General features: G+C 46.3%; 1 protein-coding gene across 3 annotated transcripts in view; it reads left to right on the top strand.

Annotated features, from left to right (window-relative positions):
* FGD5 (FYVE, RhoGEF and PH domain containing 5) overlaps positions 1 to 19,944 on the top strand; it is a 114,666-nt gene extending 94,722 nt beyond the window's left edge. For 2 of the 3 annotated variants that reach the window (XM_070433555.1, XM_070433556.1), the window contains exons 13-21: positions 3,265 to 3,348; positions 6,003 to 6,082; positions 8,447 to 8,546; positions 8,838 to 8,975; positions 9,423 to 9,552; positions 10,345 to 10,475; positions 13,023 to 13,151; positions 17,986 to 18,140; positions 18,785 to 19,944. In XM_070433555.1, coding sequence (XP_070289656.1) covers positions 3,265 to 3,348; positions 6,003 to 6,082; positions 8,447 to 8,546; positions 8,838 to 8,975; positions 9,423 to 9,552; positions 10,345 to 10,475; positions 13,023 to 13,151; positions 17,986 to 18,140; positions 18,785 to 18,821 — 984 coding nt within the window. In that variant the 3' untranslated portion in view covers positions 18,822 to 19,944. The remainder of the gene's footprint in view (positions 1 to 3,264; positions 3,349 to 6,002; positions 6,083 to 8,446; positions 8,547 to 8,837; positions 8,976 to 9,422; positions 9,553 to 10,344; positions 10,476 to 13,022; positions 13,152 to 17,985; positions 18,141 to 18,784) is intronic. The other variant, XM_070433557.1, reaches the window with a different exon arrangement.
* Positions 19,945 to 20,618: the final 674 nt, after the last annotated feature.

The raw sequence follows: 20,618 nt of genomic DNA on the forward strand, positions 1-20,618 counted from the left end.
TCCATGTTAGAGTCTCAATATTTGAAAACATTTTCTATTGAGCAGAAGTTCATGCCCTTGAATTTTGGAGATCTGTGTGGCAGTGAGCGAGACTGAGCTGGTTAGATATTGATCTGACACTTAGCTCCTCTGTAACCCTTAGGCAGATCACAGACATGTCTGAGCCTCGATTTCCCACAGGGAAAGTGGAAATGCCGGGCAGTTTGGGGAATTAAATGAGGCCCATAGGGGCAGCTTGTTTGATAACAATTTCCACCCTTCCCTCTGACTGTTATCCCATGGGACACAGGCCCTCCCTCCGCCCAGAGCTATAGAGTCGTCAGCTCCCTCTGCCCCAGCACAGCTCACGACTGGGTCCCAAGGCCTTTCTTCTCCAGGATGAAAAAGGGAGACATCCAGGATGGTCATGAGGAGCACTGGCTTTGGAGTCAGACAGACTGGATTCTCATGCCAGCTCTGACTTACTGGCTGTGCAACCCATGGCAGGTCCTGCCACTTCTCTGAGCTTCAGTGTCCTTCTCTCGACAAGGAGGGAGATAGTCCCTCCTGTAAATGAAGGAAGTGCATGAAGCTAGAGTGGAGGGAGCTCCTCCGTCTTGATTCCCATCTGGCCAGCTCCCCTGGCTATGTCCCTTTCACAGGGACTTCGAATGCCAGGCACAGACACAGTGTCCTTCCTCGCTCCTTCCCTTCCCCCATCTGTCACCCTCCCCCGCCCCCTCCCACTTCTCTTTCCCTTTCCCATGCTCCCTCCAGCATCTAGTTGACTCTTCTTCATAGCCTCTCTCTCACTCAGTCATGATGACTGGCCTGGGTCTCTCTGGTTCCCTGTCATTGTTAGTCTACAAGCCACCCTGCCCCCCTTCCTTCTTCTCCCCGCCACCCCTGCCCCACGGCCTGAACCCACCCAGGTCCTCTTCTCTCTTTCTCTCTCTCAGCACAGGACCTTCTACTAAGTAGGTGTTAGTAACATCCTCTGGAGCAGTGGTTGGCAAACTCATTAGTCAACAGAGCCAAATATCAACAGTACAACGATTGAAATTTCTTTTGAGAGCCAAATTTTTAAACTTAAACTATATAGGTAGGTACATTGTTATTAACTTAATTAGGGTACTCCTAAGGCTTAGGAAGAGCCACACTCAAGGGGCCAAAGAGCCACATGTGGCTCGCGAGCCGCAGTTTGCCAACCACGGCTCTGGAGAGATAGATAGCAAGAGGATGGACAGAGAGATTCTTGAGCCAGGGAGCACCATGGTGAACACATTAAGGAACAACTTTTATTCCTCATAAGGTGCCAGTTTCATAAAATAATCTTAACTCAGAATAAAGTCAGGGCATGTGTCCACCAACACAGGGTTTTCAGTGATGCTATGGAGAGGTTCCCACTGTGGCCCATCCAACCCCAAGCGGTGGGTGGTACTGGAGGCTCCTTATTGTGAGAAATCCGCCCTTTCTCCTCCATGAAGAATTTCTCTTCCTCCAAATTGGGGCTGTAAAACACATGCTTTGAAGAAGAAAGGAGAACCACGGGCAATTAGGAGGCAGCCTGGTCCTGAACCCATCAGGAAAACCTCAGGGTGCTAATGGCAGTTGCCATGGCAGCAGGTGCTTAAGGGGCCGTCAGAAAAGGCTGGGACTACTCTAGTGAGTGACACAGGCGGGTTCCTCAAAGTAGGCTAATGAATGAGGCTCTGCATGGGGTTTGGTCACTGTCCCCAGGTGGGGCCAGGACTCACTGTGCTGCCACTCCCAACTCACCACACCACACCTGAACGCACTAGAGGCACACTCATTTATTTACCACCCCGGCTCTGCCACCTGTGACCTTTGTGACCTTAGGCGCGTTATCTAGCCAGTCTGTGACTCAGTTTCTCCCGTCTGTGGCTGCTTCGGAGCTACAATGGCTAAGTTGAATAGTTGTAACAGAGACCGTATGGCCCATAGAGACTTAAATATTTACTATCTTCCCTGTTCTCCAGCTCCAGTTAGAGCAGTGAGGCCCAGAGACAGGAAGGGTTTGCCTGAGGTCACACAGCAGCTCAGTGTCTCGGCCAAGTGTCTCACACAGCTCTGCCTGGGACGCCGGGGTCCCATGAAGAACTGGTGACAGGAAAATGCAGCCATGCTGTCCCCTCAGCAGACTGTCTGCAGGAAAAGGAAGTGTTAACCCTGAGTTCTCGCCCAGTTTCAGACCTTAGATGCCATGTTCTGGTCAGTGCCTACAACACCCCTAGTTTACATTGGCTCCTATGCATAGAGGGCTCCCTCGGGGCCATTCTCTCTCGGCATCCATAATGAGGTAGGGGCAGAGATGCTCCCAACTTCCCAGGTGAGGAAGCTGAGGCTCAAAGAGGGAAACAGCTTGTCCATAGTCACACAGCAGCTACAGAGGGAGGGTCAGGATTGACAGCCCACAGACCACCCGGAATGTGAGGTTGTTTTTTCAAACTAAACCCTGTAGTCAAACAAACATTCTCCTCTAAGGAGGTGAAGTGTCTTTCATTCTGTTTCTTCCTTGCACGGGGATGGGGAGCTTTAATTGTTCATTCAACAGATATTAAATGAGCACCTACTATGTCACTGGAGCTCCCTTTCCTCAAGGATCTCCCTCCCTCTTTCCTTAACTATGCTTCACAGAGGTTTGATTTATAGAGTAAGATGCGTCCATCTAAGGCATAGATGCCAAAGTACATTGACAAATCTGCTGCCACTTGGGTCAAGATATAGAACATTCCAGCCCTCCAGGAAGTTCCCCTGTGCTCCTTAGCGGTCACTTTCCCCGCCCCTGATTTCTGTCACAGATCAGTTTTGCCTGTTCTGGAGCTTCATGTGAATGTTATCAAGCAGTGTGTTCTCTGTCTGGCTTCTTTCAATCAGCATGTTTTGGGCTTCTTCCGTGTCATTGTGTGTATCATCAGTTTGTTCCTTTCGATTGCTGTGTGGTATTCCATAGTATAGATGCACCACAGTTTGCTAATCCATTCACCTGTCGATAGTTGGGTTGTTTCCACTATTTGGCTATTGTGAATAATACCTGTATGCACCTCCCTGTACTTGACTTTTTGGGGGCACTGCATGTATTCCCCTTGAGTTTTTACCTAGGAGTGCAACTGTGGGGAAGGTGCTCACGTTTTAGCCCACGGTTGTTTTGCTGTCTCGTGGGGGCCAGTGGGGAATGCAGGATACCTATGCACCCAGTGCTCAGTGATCCTCAGGACAGAAGCTGGGACCAAAACTTGTGTGATGAGGTTTCCTTCTCCCCAGATGAGCGACATGCTCCTGTACACGTATCCCCAGAAGGATGGGAAGTACCGGCTGAAGAACACGTTGGCAGTGGCCAGCATGAAGGTAAATGCCTAATGCTAGGCACTCTGGGGCAGTCAGGGGAGACCCCAGGTGAGCAGAGGACAATATCCCTGCTTCTCAGAGCTCACAGACCATCTGAGAACAGGGAGGTCCTGAGGAACAGTGCTATGTTATGGGTTACAGCAGGATTATGCTATAGATAGGCCAGGGCTGGGGTTGGGGGTCGAGGGGGAGGAAGAGAGGAATGGTGAGGAGAGCTTCCTGGAGGAAGGGAGCTGAGTCCCATAGAGAGCATAGTTTGTGGACAGGTGGGGAATGGTGCTTTAGGAGGAGAGAAATGTGTAAGCAAAGGCTTGGAAGGAGAAACAGTATGTGTTTGGAGAATTTTTTTAATTGTGGTAAAATATACATAAAATTTGCCATTTTAACCATTTTTAAGTATACAGTTCAGTAGCATTAAGGGCATTCACATTGTTTTGCAACCATTACCATCATTCATCTTCCCAAACTGAAACTTTGTACCCATGAAGCACTAACTCCCCATTCCCACTCCCTTTTCTCTCTATATGATTTCTTAATATATTAAATTTTGTTGTTGTTGTTAATCCTCGCCCGAGGATATTTTTCCAATGATTTTTAGGGAGAGTGGAAGAGAGAGGGAAAGACAGAAAGAAATATTGATGTGAGAAAAACACATCCATTGGTTGCCTCCTGCATGAGCCCCGACCAGGGCCCAGCTGAGGAGGAGCTTGCAACCAAGGTACGTGCCCTTAACCAGAGTCACACCCAGGATTCTTTGGTCCGCAGGCCGATGCTCTATCTATTCACTGAACTAAACCAGCTAGCACTTTATTAAATTCTTTATTATATAAGTTTCAGGTTTACAACGTTATAACTTACAGACTAAAAGGTGATCATCCTCAAAAGTCTAGTTACAATCCATCACCACAGTTGACCCCTTCATTCTTTTGCTTCCCAAGCCCCTTTATTCTCTGGTAATTGCTAATCTTTCCTCTGTATCTGAGTTTATTATTATTTTTGTTTGTTTTTTGATTCCACATAGAGTGAAATCATATGTTATTTGTCTTTCTCCTCCTGATTTATTCGCATTATACCTTCAAGGTCCATTCATGTTATGACAAATGGCAAGATTTCATTCTTTTTTATGGCGGAGTAATATTCCATTATGTAAATGTTCCACATCTTCTTTATTCATTCATCTATCAATGGACACTTAGGTTGTTCCCATATTTTGGCTATTGTAAATAATGCTGCAGTGCACATAGAAGTGCATATATATTTTTTTTTAAAGTTTTTTTTTAAGTTTTTTTTTTTAATATATTTTATTGATTTTTTACAGAGAGGAAGGGAGAGAGATAGAGAGTTAGAAACATCGATGAGAGAGACATCGATCAGCTGCCTCCTGCACATCCCCCACTGGGGATGTGCCCGCAACCCAGGTACATGCCCTTGACCGGAATCGAACCCGGGACCTTTCAGTCCGCAGGCCGACGCTCTATCCACTGAGCCAAACCGGTTTCGGCACATATATATTTTTTTGAATTAGTGTTTTTATTTTCTTCGGATAAAGGGAATGAAGTGGAATAGCTGGATTATGGTGGTTTTATTCTTAATTTTTTGAGGCCTCTCCATACTGTTTTCCATAGTGGCTGCACCAATTGATAATCCCACTAACAGTGTACATGGGTTCCTTCTTTGGCAGCTCATAGAAGTGGAATCACACAGTATTTGTCTTTTGTGAGTGGCTTACTTCACTTAGCATTATGTCCTCAAGGCTCATCCATGTTGTAACATGTATTGGAATTTCCTTACTTTTTGTTTGAATAATATTCCATTGTACATGTACACCACCTTTTGTTTGTCCCTTCACCCATGGATGGACACTTGGGTTGCTTCCACTTTTGACTATGGTAAATAATGCCACTATATGCTAAATATCTGTTCAAGTGGCAGATACTTTTTAAACAAATATAAGAAAGATGCCAGCCTAGCTGGACAGTTTCGTGGGTAAAGACAGAAAGACAGGAAGAAGGGGCCCTTGTCATGTGTGGCCTGACACAGTGTCACTTCATCCCACATACAAGGATGGCTGGGAGCTGATGAAGATGCTTGAGGGCTTAATGGGAAGGAGATTTTAGGAAGTTAGTTCTGGCAGTGGGGTCAGAGAGGGGGACACTGAGGTGGGAGAAAGCAGCGGGAGGTGCAGATGGGAGGGGAACATTGGAGGCATTGTGGGGCCTCTCTCCTTCCTGGAAGCGCTTTTCATGAGGAAGGGGAAGAAGAAAGCTCCTTCTCAGCAGGGAGGTTTGTTCTCCTTTGAACCAAAGGATCCACTGAGGAGCCTGTTGGACAAGGGAGTGGGAGAGATGGTCAGTGAGCAGGTACTTGTGCAGCAGGATGTCTGGGCCCTGAGAGGGAAGCTCCATGGCATTCCTGGGGGTGGGCAGTGGCCAAGGACCATAGACTCAGAGTCAGATTTGGCAGCCAGGCCCCACCACACACACACACACACACACACACACACACACACACATAGCATCTGCCATGTCTCTGAGCATCTGAGGAAACTCAGGCTCAGAGAGGGACAGTGGCAGGACCAGAGGAAGAATCTAGTCTGTGGTTGCCCCTTCATGCCCCCGTCACCCCCCTGCTGAGGTGCCCCTGTTGGTTTCCAGGTCAGCCGCCCTGTGATGGAGAAAGTGCCCTATGCCCTAAAGATTGAGACTTCTGAGTCCTGCCTAACTCTGTCTGCAAGGTATGGGGAGGAAGAAGGAGGGAAGGCCGGGGGTGGCGGCGGGGGGGGGGGGGGGGGGGGGGGAGGAGGGGGCGAGGGAGGGAAGGAACAGAGTTTTATAGGTGGGAAAGTTTAGAATAACAAATGTTGGATGTGTCTTTGGTTTTATTTGGGTACTAGAGGCCCGATGCACGAAATTCATGCAAGGGGCTCGGCCCCCACCACCACAGCTTCGTCCGGAAGGTTGTCTGGAAGGACGTCTGGTCTAAATGAGCATATTATTCTTTTATTATTATAGGTCCTTTGCATCAAAGAACTTCTTTTTAGTGTTTCTTAACCATTTTTGAATCACAGGCCACTTTGAGAATCTGATAAAACTGGCTTCTCTCCCCCAAAATAAATGTGCATGGACATAAAATTTTACATAGAACTTTGGGGGTTTCTAGAGCCCTTTTCCTTAAAATTATAATAATAACAATACCTCATGGTTGTAAAACTCTACAGATTATTTGGTCTTTCTAGCAACACGAAAAGTTATGGTGAGTAAAGAATGCATTGTGTGCCTTATTTAATAAATTATCATTACTTTCAGGCTTTCGTGTCTGGAGAGAAAAAACAATGAGTGAGCGTTCCCTGGTTTGGGGTTCAGCCTTTCTCTCAGAACCCTCTGTTTTTTCTCCAGGCCCTCAGGATGCCCAGGGGTCTTTCCTTGCTGGCTTTAGGCAGTGAAAGAGGTTCACCCCCCTCACCCTCCACATTACCCTCTCCCCCACCCCTGCGTTCAGGGCAAGGCCAGCTCGAGCTCAGAAACCAGGGAGGCGTGGCTCCTGCCAGGACCTCACTGAGCATGGTGGGTGGGACAGATTCCCAAGGCTTGGTAGTCTTCCCTCTCAGGTGTGCATGACCCAGGGTTGGCAGCAATGCCCAGTGTGGGGTGGAGGTTCTGGTGTGGCATGGGATGTGCACACACTGACCCACACGCTGTCTCATAGATGTATTGGTCATTAAGCCTTTATGAGCCACTCCTCATGGCAGGTTCTGTGCTGAGGACACATATGATTTAAGCTTTGATTTGCTTGGGGTAGGGGGAGCCCACATTCTGGGTAGGAGTTATGAACTGGTTACAACACAGAACATAACTGTATTGTATGTTCAGGTTATGTTCCTGAATTAATAGTGGTGGTGGCAAGAGGAACCTGCATTGGGCACCTGCTGGGTCTCAGGCCCCTCCTCTGACCCTCATCACCACCCTTGGAGGTGGGCCTTGCAGCTCCTCCCATGCTTGGGGAGTTGAGGCCTAGAAATGGGTCACACAGCCCATGTGAGGCGAAACTGGGGTTCAGATGCACGCCTGTGTGATCCAGAGTGCTTTTCCCCCACTTAGAAATTCCAAGGAGTGACCCCATCTGCTGGAATGAGGGGAGGCTTTCTAGAAGAGGTGATGCCTGGGTGGGGTTCCATGGCCTCTTCTCCCCTCATCTCCAGGTAAAATCAGAGACCTGGGGAGACCCAGGGTATGGTCTCTGTTTGTCCAACCATCAGGTGACAGGCCAGGCTCAGCCCTTCAGATGGGGCTGCCCATCTCTCTTAGGCAGGGACACTGCCCTTTGGCCAGTGGACTCAAGAAGCCACTGTCACTGACAGGCCGGTCACCTCCCTGCTAACCCAGACACTTCACACTGAAGCTTCCAGGGACAGTGGGACCCATACATCTCCTTTTAGGGACATGGCATCTGGCTGGCCGCCACCCTTTCTCCCTCCCGGGCCACAAGGGTCCCTTCTCCGGCTGAGCCTGCATACTTTAGTGTAGGATGGAGCGACACCTAGTGGGCCCCGCAAGAATTAGGCAGCTCTCAGCCCAGAGTGGCTGTCACCACCTTCCAGGCACAAAGCCGGAATGTGGGAAGTCAGCTTGTTGGATGAGTATCTAGGAAGTGAAGTGAGAAAGTGGGGGCAGTTGGAGTGACTGAGACCTTGGCCTTTTCTAGCTCCTATCTACCCTTCTCCCCTGCCCCCTGCCTACCCATACCTCCTAAAGTGTGGGCCCCTCAGAGCTTCCCTCCCGAACACCCCTTGCTTTGCTATTGCCAAAGTCCATCTACATCCCACATGTCATTTCATCCCCACAAAAGCCTTGGGAGTTAGAGGAAGAGTATGGACACTCCTATGTCGCAAGTGAAGAAGGGGCCTGGGGGACTGCAGCATGCCCTGCCGCCCTGCTAGCAGGTGGAGGCGCTGAGGTGCGAGCCTAGGCCTGCCTGGCAGGTGGCCCGCACTTGCTGGTGGGATTTCAGATGCCAAGAGGTTCAGGCATGTGTGATGGGCAGGGGCCTGCCCTGGACTTGGTCCGCTCGTGCAATCGCTAACTCCAGTTTGTGCCCACAGCTCCTGTGCAGAGCGGGATGAGTGGCATGGCTGTCTGAGCAGAGCCCTCCCTGAGGACTATAAGACCCAGGCTCTGGCTGCCTTCCACCACAGCGTGGAGGTGAGTGGAGGCCCTGGAACACCAGCCACACGCCTAGGAAGACTTGCAGGGCACTGGCTCCTCCTCCTCCTACCTACCTCTCCTGCCATATTCCCACCGGCTCAGGGCAGTCACTGTGCAACCCCAACCTGGAGCACAGCACCTCCTGTTGGCTGTTTCTAACCCAAGATCAGCTTCCTGGAAGATACAGGATGGGGAGGGGGAGGCTACAGAATTAGAATGCACCCTCTCCCCCACACCCATCCAGCTGGTCTCCTGACCACACTGCTTGGCCCCATTCTGTTGCTCTAGATACGAGAGAGGTTGGGGGTCAGCCTGGGGGAGAGACCCCCCACTCTGGTGCCTGTCACACATGTTATGATGTGCATGAACTGCGGCTGCGACTTCTCCCTCACCCTGAGGCGTCATCACTGCCACGCCTGTGGCAAGGTGAGTCACTCCGTTGGGGGGAATGTGTGCATGGGGGTGGCATGGGGTGGGGATTCAGGGGCATCCAGCAGCTGCTGCGTGCCAGCCCAGAGAGAGGAGTGTTCACACCAAGCCTGCGAGGTAGTTAATGCCCATTTTACTGGTATCTTCAAACCATGGTGCCCAAGCCTAGGCCCCTTCCATAGCACCACTATGCTCCCAAAAGAAAATCACAGCATATGTGGTTATTGTCCTTGTAAAAAAACAGTATCTATTGTGGTTAAGGGCTCATCAGAAAAAGAGATAAGCACCTGCACAGAACTCTATGCAGCTGCACTGGAAAGGCAGGGTGACCTGGCACAGTCCCTGGAGGAGGTGGGGGCTGTAGGCGGAGGGGTGAGGATGCTGGCCCTAAGCATGTGCTGAGATGAGAACCGCTCCAACATGCATCCCCAACTGGGCCTGCAGATCGTGTGCCGGAACTGTTCGAGAAACAAGTACCCTCTGAAGTACCTCAAGGACCGGATGGCCAAGGTCTGCGACGGTTGCTACGGCGAGCTAAAGAAGAGGGGCGGGGACGTCCCAGGCCTGATGAGAGGTAACCTGGGACCACCCTCACCTTTCTTCCAGGTGGCCCATGTGGCTTCTCCCTGGCCTGTGGTTGGTGCCCGAAACCACTTTCCCGGGAGGTGCAGACAAAAGCAGCCCTCGAGGAGGAACTAGGGGTTTAAACTCACACCCGGGGCACCATTTCCCAAAATGCTGGTCCACAAAAAATTGAAAGGTGCTCCCAGAAGAAGGGTTCTGTGGGCAGCTAGGTTTGGGAAACACTGGGTCAGTGCCCCTCAGTGATGGGGATGGTAAGCGGAGAGCTCACATTTACTTTGCCATAGCAACCTCTTTTCTTCTCGAGAGTGTTCTGTAGGCCTGTTGTCTGTGGGCCCTTTTTGGGGATAAGGATTGTGAGACGGGTCACAGAGTTGAGGGTCAGGGAAGGGCTGAGGGCTCGCTGACAAAGGCGCCTGCAGAAGCTGAGCTGGCTCTTGAGAGACTGTGCTCAGGGACAGGCTTTGCCCAAGCAGGGTTGGGCTGGAGGGAGAGCAAGTGTGACCTGGGCCTAAAACCAAAGAGTTCTCTGGGGAACCGGGGCCATCGGAGCACAGCCCAGCCCAGCCCCTGCCTCCTGGAGACCTGGAGAAGCCTTCCCTCCCTGCCCCCAGGGCCTTCATGTCAGCAGAAGGGCGTTGCCCATTTTTCCGGTCACACTTAGACCCCACGGTGAGGCTGGTTCCCACCTCTGGAAGGACCGGGAGCTCCTATTTACAGGAATTGGCGTGCCTGTCCACGTGGACGCTTACCTCCCTTCCCCCGTAACCTGTCTTCGTTACAGAGAGGCCAGTGAGCATGAGCTTCCCTCTGTCCTCCCCCCGCTTCTCGAGCAGTTCCTTCTCGTCCGTCTTCCACAGCATCAACCCCTCGACCTTCAAGAAGCAGAAGAAAGTCCCTTCGGCCCTCACTGAGGTAAGGCAGGTGGGGCTACCTGCGTGGACATCTTGGGATTTGGACGGTTCATGGTCCTCCTCTGTGAACAGTGTCAGACCCCCTTCCCCTCCCTGACTGGGCTCTTTGGGACAAAGAGGACCCCTAGTGGGAGACATTCTGTTTACAAGGACAGACTCACCTAACAAGGGAAGGGCCTGTCTCCTGGGAATGACTGAGAAGATGCCTGCTTGGTGGCAGAGGGCAGGACTCAAAGTGGTTGTAGATGGTGTTAGGAGACATCTTTCACATCCTTCTCTCTGACTTTCTTGTCCAACTCTCTTTCTTCCTTTCTCTCTCTCCTGCCCCATAGCCTAGACCTAGTCCAAGAGTACTGCACAGACCACTGGGGCTTTTCCAACTAAAGCAGCTACAGCGCTAGCTTAGGTCTCCCATAGCAGGCTGTGCCCTCCTCTCACCCTGGGGGTCCCAAACAGGCTCAGGTGGTGAGCTCCCTGGAAGCTGCAACCCTTTGCGGGAAACCTCAGAATTGGCTAAACTCAATTCTATCCTGCAAATAAGACTAGACTTTATACGTCTAAATTCTAATCACAATCACAAACAGATGTATGCCCATGAATATACAAGCTGTTGAAAGAAGTGTGATCAGCTGTTTCCAATTTTTTTCATTAATATTCATTAGCAAGTAGTAGGTGGCAAGGATTTAAAAGTATTAGGGGATGAAAAATTTAAATGGGTACAGTTCTATCCATTAATTTAATTCCTTTTGCATATAAAAATCTTGGGATTAACACATACATGGTCAAAAAAAATTTTTTTTCAAAAAAGCATGAAAGAATATATGATGAAAGTAAGTTTCTCTCCCTCTCTGAACTCCTTCAGTCCTACCCATCCCAGGGGGTAACCACCATCAAATTTCCCATGGATCCTTCCAGAAATTTTAATGCATCTACATAATGAATATGTACAATTATAGATCCTCTTTTTTACCCAAAAGATAACATATTATACTGACTCTTCATTTAATTTCTCTTAGATATTATTTCCCATTTGCTCAGCAATATAAATCTCACGTTTTACATTGTATGGTTATCCCATCACTTATTTAACTAGTTCCTTCCCATAAAACCAGGAAAGTTCACCCTGTCGCTCCTCCCACTGTGCTGGTGGTCTGCATGAGTCAAGCTCATAGAACCTGAGTGTTCCATGGGGGCGGAGTTTGAGAACCAATGCTCTTACCCTTCTAGTATCAGGCTGCTCTGATCCTGTTGCCACATGGTTCTGACCTAGCCAGCCCCTTGCTAATTTTCGCCAAAAGTGACAACCTTTTTATTATCCAGCAAAGCCTGCACTCAGTCTCCTGCTGTGCCCCAGTCTCCTGCTGTGCTCTCCCCTTCCCCCACCTCACCAGCAAGACCTGTTCCCCATGAGAAAGTCTACAGAAAGCTGCCTCCGTCTGTCCACACTGCCTTTCTCTCTGTGAGATGTTTCAGCACAGCAAGTGTGTGTGGGGGTTGGGGGGAGCCCATATCTGGTATAGAAGTCCTGGACTGTGGTGGGCAGGTTTCTTTCCTATGCTTCTCCAAACAGCCAGAACTGGTTGTGGCTTCCATTCCCTACACCAGCGGTCGCCAACCGATGAACCGCAGACCACTGGTGGTCCGTGAGGTCCAAAAGGTTGGCGACCGCTGCCCTACACTGGAGTTTGTTGACCTTTGGAGTATTTGCTGAGAGATTCAAGTTCTTACTCTCTTCAACTAAATAGGGATTTGTTGGACCTCTCCATTCCTCTGAGCCTCAGTTTCCCCATCTGTAAAATGAGAAAGTCAAATGAAATTATTTCTTAACCTGGCCACATTGCTCTAACAGTAAGATTATTATTTATGGAGCACTTACTATCAGTCAGTCACTGTAGGTCATCTGTTTTATGTCATTTAATTTCAATTTAGTAAGGAAACTGAGACTTAGAGGAAGTAAGTGAATTGCACAGTATTACCTGTCAATAAACTGGTAGCACCTGGACTGGAGCCCTAGATTGGTATTACTCCAAGCCTGTGTTCTTTTTTTAAAGCCTGTGTTCTTAACCCCACATAAAGCCTGTCCAACAGACAACTAAGAAGAAGGGGAGGAGCTAACACATCCCATTAGGCAGGAGATGATAAAACCTTTAGGTAAACAATACAAAGAGGATCCCTCCTTAAATGCAAGAAATCAATAAGCCGAAAACTGTAAGAATCAGTTTTAGAAGGAAGAAAACCTTTCCTTCAGGTATCAGTTTTGTAATGTGGGGGTTTGGGGCTTGGGGAGGACCAGGAATCTGACACACCACTAGAGGGCAGCACTCCTGAAGACAGTTTTTGACTCGGGTCTTCTCAGTAAAGCCTGTGTTTCAAACCAAGGTACTATTTTGCTGCCTTTGAGGTGCTGGATGGATCCTGAGACCTCATCCATGTCTCAGACTTCAAAGCTGTATAAACAATGTGCTCACTGTTGTGCATGTCATTTTGGCTCTGTCTGAACTGTGCCCTCCACCACCTGGTGCCGACCACTGTGCTTCCCTTCTGCCAGGTGGCTGCCTCCGGAGAGGGCTCCGCCATCAGCGGCTATCTCAGCCGGTGTAAGAAAGGCAAGAGGCACTGGAAGAAGCTCTGGTTTGTCATCAAAGGCAAAGTGCTCTACACCTACATGGCCAGTGAGGTAGTGGTGGTTCGCGCTTCCTCTTCTCTCTCCTATGTAGGCTCGAAGGTTAAGCTCGAGCCTAAGAATGTTCATGTGGGGTGTGCACCACACCCTGTCACCTCAGGGCAGTGTGGGGCCTGAATGCTGGTCCCAATTCCCATGTCAGACAAGTCTTTATTGAGCAATGCCATGTGCTGAGCATTGCTGTGGACACACAACTGCGTGTCCATCCCAGATCGAAGGAATTTGCCATTTCTGTGTGGAGGGAGATAAGGCAGTACAGCATGCAGACCTGTGCACCAAAGTATTTGAATGTCACAGGCCCAGCATCCCGTACGAGCCCAGCACTCTCCAAGAGAAAGCGGCTTTCTGCTCTCCACTTTGTTTAGGACCAAATTCAACAGGTTGAAGGAAACTACCACACTCATTGTGCATTTCTTTTAACAGGGAACTGCATTGCCTCGTAGTAACTCTTCTATTAAGTAAAACTTGTTTATATTTTTATAGAACATCTTACATTTACATTTTCTAAAATATCGGAGAGAGGGCCTTGGAAATCAAGCCTCCTTCCAGAGTAGATAGGTATGGGCTGTGTTTCTGCAGCAGGAGGCTGTCTGGTCCTGCCCCACGCTGAACTGTAGGATAATGTGAAAGATTTCCATGTCCAGGCCCCACCATCTGGTGGCTCCCACAGGCTAAATAAATCCGCTTTGAAAATGGGACTTCAATGCATTCTGCCCAGCTGCAGGGGGTGGGTGTCTCACCCCATGAGGATCTGCACAGAGCACAGGGCTGACCCCTTCCCCTGACCACAGATGCAGATGCTGGTGAGTGAGCAAAAGCAACTTCCTCCTTCAGGACCTAAAGCTTCCCTCACAAAGGACCCTCAGCCTTGACGGCTGCAGTCGGCACTGTCCTCGGGTGTTCCAGAGGCAAGCGGGGACACAGACCTATAGAGGGGACCCCCTGGGCCTGAGTGACTTGGGTGCTGTGTGCGGTGGGCATTCCTCGAGGGGGCCTTTCACTCGCATGTCCACAGATGCGGCTTTCTATGCTGGGGAGAATTTTGATCTTTCCAGGACAAACTGAAATGTGATGTACTATCCTCTGCAGCCCAGGGCAGCATCTACCTGAGCAGGCATTCCACAGGACACCACAGGGGTTCTCTGGGAACAGGGTTCGAGGGAACCCTGGGTAGGCAGTGAGTGGGACTTCCTCACAGTCATACTTTTGAGAATCTCTCACATACGAGGCCATGTCATGGATCTCTTAAGACGTGGAGATTTCCCAAGCTGGGCAGACCATAGGTCATTCCTCATAGAACATCACCTAGAAGTGTTGTTGCACAGCACACACGTTGGGAAGAAATGCTGGCTTAGATGAACAAAGGCTAGTGATAATTAAGTAACCACCAAAGAGAAGGTGAGTCCTATCTGAAAATGGAAAACCCAGTCTTTAGGTTCTGAGCAACAGTTGTCATGGAAGTAACATCATAAGTTGATTTTAAAAGATGAATTTAATTTAAATATGCTTCCAAAATAGAGTCTTCCAGAGAGGAACTTGTATAATTTCTCAATGAGCATATTCTAGTGTTAGGGCCAGCTTTAAATTCCATCAAAGAAAAAAGGTTTGATAATGTGAATCACTGACTGTCCTACTGTGAACAGGTCATATACCCTGAACTGACCAAAGTCAATGAAACTTGCTGTTCAGTGACAGTCCTGGGAGAAAGTGACTTTATAAATATAAAGACATTTTTTTCTTTTTTCTAACATCTTATTATTTAGTTACTATATTTACTATTTATCAATATAAAAAATTTCAAACATAAAGAAATGGTGAAAGAATTTTCAGTGAACTGTCATATATCCATGAACTAGATTATGCAATTAACATTTTACTGTATTTCTTTGATCAAGTGTCTGTTTATTCATTCATTCCTCTTCCTTTTTATTTTTTTGGGCTTTTCAAAATGTACTTCCCCCTATTTATGTTTTTTCCTTTTGAGGTACAATTTACATATAATGAAGTACACAAATAGTGTATTATTTTATAGGTTTTGATCATGCATCCATCTATAAACCCCACCTCATCCCTGTTCCAGAGGCAACACTGATTTTTTTCCACCATAGATTCGTTTTGCCTCCTTTAGCTCTTCATATAAATGGAATCACGTGGACTTCTTCCACTCAGCCCAGTGCTTTTGAGATCCAATCATGTTGCATATAGCAATAGGTCATTCCTTTTTATGGCCGAAGTAGTCTTCCGTTTTGTGAACATACCAGTTTGTTTATCCATTCACCAGTTGAAGGGCATTTAGGTTATTTCCAGCTTGGGAAAATTACCAATAAAGCCACTTTAAACTTTTACATACAGGTTTTTGTGTGAAAATAGGTTTTTATTTCACCTTGGATAAATACCTAGGCTTGGAATTCTTGGATCATAGAAACTTAGGTGTTTGTGGTTTATAAGAAACAACCAGACCCTTCTTGAAAATGCTGTACCAGTTTATACTCCCCTCAACAATGTATGTAAATATGGGAGTTCTGGTTGCTCCACATGTTGGTATTGTCAGTTTCTAACTTTGGCCATTCTGGTGAAGGTATAGTATCTTATCTCACTGTGGTTTTAATTTATATTCTCCTAACGACTGATATTTTTTATGTGCTTATTGGCCATTTGTATATTTCACTTTGAGAAGTGCCTGTTTAGATCTCTTGCCCATTTTCTAAAGTAGGTTGTCTTCTTGTTCTTGAGTTACAGTTCTTTATATATCTTGGATACCAGTCTTTTGTTAGATAAATGTTTTATGAATATTCTGTCTGTGACTTGCATGTTCATTTTCTGAATGAATGAATGAATCTTTTGGTGAACAGAAGTTTCTATCTTCAGTAAAATGTATACTTTCCTTTATGACTGTTGCTTTCTGTCCTAAGAAACCTTTGTCTATTGAAAGTAGCAGTTATTCCCCTGTATTTTCTTCTGAAAACATTACTGTTTTAGCTTTTACATTTAGGTCTATTTCAAATTAATTCTTGTGTATGGTGTGATGTAGAGGTTGATGTTCATTTCTTCCCATATAGATATTCAGTTGTTCTAACACCATTTGTTGAAAAGATTTTCCTTTCCCTATTTGTTTATTTGGATGTATTTGTCACATATTAAAGAACAGAATAAATGTGGGTCTACTTCTGGGTTCTCTATTCTGTTTCACTGATATATTTACCAATCTTTATGCCAGTACCATGCTGTCTTAATTACTATAACTTTATAGTAAGCCTTGACGTCAGGTTGTGTCAGTCTTCCAACTGTGTTCTTTTTAAAGAATGTTTTGGGTATTCTAGGTATTTTGTTTCCATATTAACTTTTCAATTTCTATTTTAACAAGCCTGCTGAGATTATGAAAGGGATTGAATCTATAGATCAATTTGGGGAGAATTGGCATCTTAACAATATTGGCATCTTACAATTCATGAACGTGGTATTAATTCTTATTTATCTAGTTCTTTAACTTCTCTTTTAATGTCTTGTTTTTAGTATGTAGGTCTTAGGCTTGTGTTCTTGTATTTCTGTTAACTTTATACCTAAGTATTTTATTTTTGGGGTGCAATTTTGAATATAATTTATTCTTTTCTAGTTGTAAATAAGTTTTTTAATGATTATTCTTACTAAACTCATTATTAGTAATGAGTTGTTTTGTAATCAGTTGTGTCTTTGTAAGCGCAGATAGTTTTACTTCTTCTTTTCTGATCTTTATCTTTTAGTTTTTTTCCTGCCTTAATACAGTGGCTAGGACCTACACAACAGTGTTGAATTTCATTGATAAGAGTAAACACCCTCTTGCCTTGTTCCCAGTCTTAGGAGAAAAACATACGGTATGTCACTACTAAATACGATGTTAGCTGTAGGTATTTTATAGATGCACTTTGTCAGATTAAGGAAGTTCTCTTCTACTGCTACCTTGCTGAGGTGTGTGTGTGTGTGTGTGTGTGTGTGTGTGTGTGTGTGTGTTTGTTTTGTTTTTATCATGAATGGATGTTGAATTTTGTCAAATGATTTTTCTGATCTAGCAATCTTTGAAAATTGATTTCCCTTTATACACAAAATCTTCTCCCCTCCCTTCTCCTCCTATAACCATTCTAATGTGCTTAATTATATCTCGTTTATATGTGGTTTAATAAAATTGTATTATGAACATGTATTTTTTTTCTAGTACATAAATGTGTGTATATATCTTTATATATTAAAGCTCTTTTTCCACCAAGCACTATGATTTTAAGGTCTACCTAAGTTCTCTGGGTACATCTCATTGCATGGTTAGCACCTTTATAGCATATAGACACCCTGGGTGCTCCATCCTGAAGCCCTGGGAATGAAGGCATGGGCAATGAGTACAGAATGTTATCAGAAGTAACTCGAGGAAACTAGCTGAAGCACTAACTGAATCAGCGGAAAGGGGGCTAGAAGGTGATCATGAGTCCAGATTCTGGCTCTGCCCTTTACGTGCTGTGTGATCTTTGGAAGTTATTTACCATCTCTGAGACTCAATTTCTTCTTAGAATGGAGGTGACATTTTCTATGATTGCTGCGAAGATTAAACAAGATAATGTGAAGGTGAAAATGCCTGGGTCCTAATAGGCTGTCACAAAATGATGTTTCTTTTCCTCCTTATGTCTGATATTGGCAAGAAGTGGGGGGTGAAAAGTATGTGTGCAGTTATTTCACTGTGTCCAAGGCATGTCCCAACAGAAAGGCTCATCGTGCACCTCAGATTGGAGGTATCAGTGAGCGCTGAGCTGGTAACTGTGTGTAGTGCCATATTTAATACCAGTTTTTCCTCTGCCCTCTGCAGGACACAGTGGCCATGGAGAGTATGCCCCTGCTAGGGTTCACCATTGCCCCAGAAAAGGAGGAGGGCAGCAGCGAAGTAGGGCCTGTTTTTCACCTTTACCACAAGAAAACCTTATTTTATAGCTTCAAAGCAGAGGATACCAATTCAGCTCAGAGGTAATCAAAATAACTAATCATGTATTTCCTTGCCTCTCATTCAGAAGAAAACTAGTTGTTACCTAGGATTTTGGTTTCTGTTCTCCTCCAGCCATCCTATCCCATCAAGTCCCTTTGGGCCACATCAGAGCAGTGGAACTGCCTATTCTTAGTTGTGCAATTTTATTTTATTTTTTTATAATCCTCACATGAGGATATTTTTTCCATTGATTTTCAGAGAGTGGAAAAAATATTCCATTGATTTTCAGAGTGGGAGGGAGGGAGGGACTAAAGTGTGAGAAAGAGAAAGAGAGAAACATCAATGTGAGAGGGACACAGATTGGTTGCCTCCCACACATGTCCAGTCGGGGTGGGGCCAGGGAGTCAAACCCTTCGAGCCACAAGCCGACACTCTAACCACTGAGTAACAACGGCTAGGGCAGTTGTGCAGTTTTTAAAGATTATTATGATTTATTCGTACAGGCATGCATTGATTCAGCAAACCTTTGTACTGTGTTCCAGGCCTTTTGCTAAATGCTGGGGAAACAAATAAATATGAATATGACATGGTCCCTAACCTTAGGCTAATACTAATAGAGTCTAGTCACTTACAGAGCCACAGGCACAGTCACGACACCAAGTGTCTCCTCTCTTTTATTTTACAGGTGGATCGAGGCCATGGAAGATGCAAGTGTGTTATAGCAGTTATCAAGCATGTGGACTCAGAATAAACTCTTAGGTTGGTGTGTGGACCCATCCAGAAGCCAATTCGTGTTGCTACTCAACTGCACACACATTGGATTCAGCATGAGGGCCTGACCTTTTCTGCTGGAACCCCCTCACTCACACCTTCACAAGTGGAGCCCTTAAGGGATATTTATGGACAGTTCCTTATCTGTCTCCCCATTCGCCACCCTGTCCCACCCCAGCATAAACGATTTCCTTACCCAGTAGTGAGTAAAAATTCAGTAACTTGAAGACATGGAAACCAATAGAAAAGTACATTTTAGAAATGCTGGCTTTTTAGTAGAAACAAGCTTTTTCAATTTTTATTCCTAGTAAACATTGTCACCTTTCATATTGTTGATTTCGGTGCCTCAGGTGAAACAAGAAACAACCAGTAAATAACAACTACTCTCATCAAAAGCACTTTATTGTTTTACTGAGTTACAACCTCCAGTTTTATGTTTCCAAGTGATTTACTTAAGTAAATAGCAGATGGAGTTCTGTGGACTAATTCGCCACCAGTACGCAACAAGGGTGTACGGAAAATTGACTTGTGCAAACCTGGCTGTGGCAACACTCGGAGGGAAGGGTCCTCCGCGGACGGTGCACGTCACTGGATAGGAAGGCGAGGATTTCCTCCTCCATTTGATCCTGTGACCTGTATACTGACACAATGACTTAGCAAAGGATGGACTCCCTCTTTCCCACAGCATCCTCATCACTACACCAGTGCTGGAAGCTCAGCTGCTGGCAGATCCGGCCCTTGCCCCGGAGGTCACTGCAAACCCTCCAGAGACAGGGTCTGCTTTAATTTATTGTGTGCCTTCCTGAATCTTACCCCACACGAGCCGACAGTGTTATGTTTATGAAAACCTGTTCTTATTTCGACATGGTAATCCTTTCTGTATTACTGAAACCTTGAGAGAGAGAAAATAAGACATGAGCAGCAGGTGAATTCGTGGTCTAGGCCAATGGCTCTGGGCACAGTGAGGGAGCACAGAAGTAGTGGCTTGAAGATACTCTCTAGGTGCCCGGGGCTCAGTCACCTCCCGCTGACGACTGCTGCTCATTACGCTGGAAGTGTTTTTACATAAAGCAAATGGGGGGGGGGGGGGGGGTTTACATAAAGCAAATAACAAGTGAAATTCCTTGTTATTCTCATCAAAATAAAAAACGCATATCATTTTCTGATGTCCTATCCCCATCCTCCTGCTGCCCATCCCCTAAAAATAGGCATTTGCTGACAAACCTTTTGTAAAAAGCACCATCTCAAGGAGTTATTAACAGTAAATATTTTCAGGGGAATTTTTTTTCTAGTTGACAACTCTTTTTAAATGTTTGCATTAAATATTTAAAGGTTGTAACTGATTAGACAGGTCTTTTTATTAAATTTTGAGGACTTAATTCCAGTGTAATCATTTTCATCTTTAGACATTTGAATGGGCCTTTTAGACCCTCTGAGTTTTTTAGAAAAACACAGCAGGACTTCAGCACCAGGCAGTGGAGGTTTCACCAACCTGCTGTGTACCACCACCCATTGTCAGCTTCTGAGCTCCAGGTAGGATTATGTGTCTGGAAGTCATTTGAAGGCTTTTTTTTTTTAACCATATAATATCCTATTTCTGATACTCTGTAAAGCAGAGGTAATAAGGTTTTTATTTCTCATTGAATAGTTACCTTAATAAAAACACTGGGGCAATAGATCAAATACACTCAATGGGTTTTGCAGAAGGAAGTGGCAGGGGCCACCAAGCTCCTCCCTAGCTCATGTGT

Source organism: Myotis yumanensis, unplaced genomic scaffold (assembly GCF_028538775.1).
Source record: "Myotis yumanensis isolate MYYU_CA2020_CCGP unplaced genomic scaffold, mMyoYum1.0.hap1 SCAF_14, whole genome shotgun sequence".
Taxonomy (NCBI): Eukaryota; Metazoa; Chordata; class Mammalia; order Chiroptera; family Vespertilionidae; genus Myotis; species Myotis yumanensis.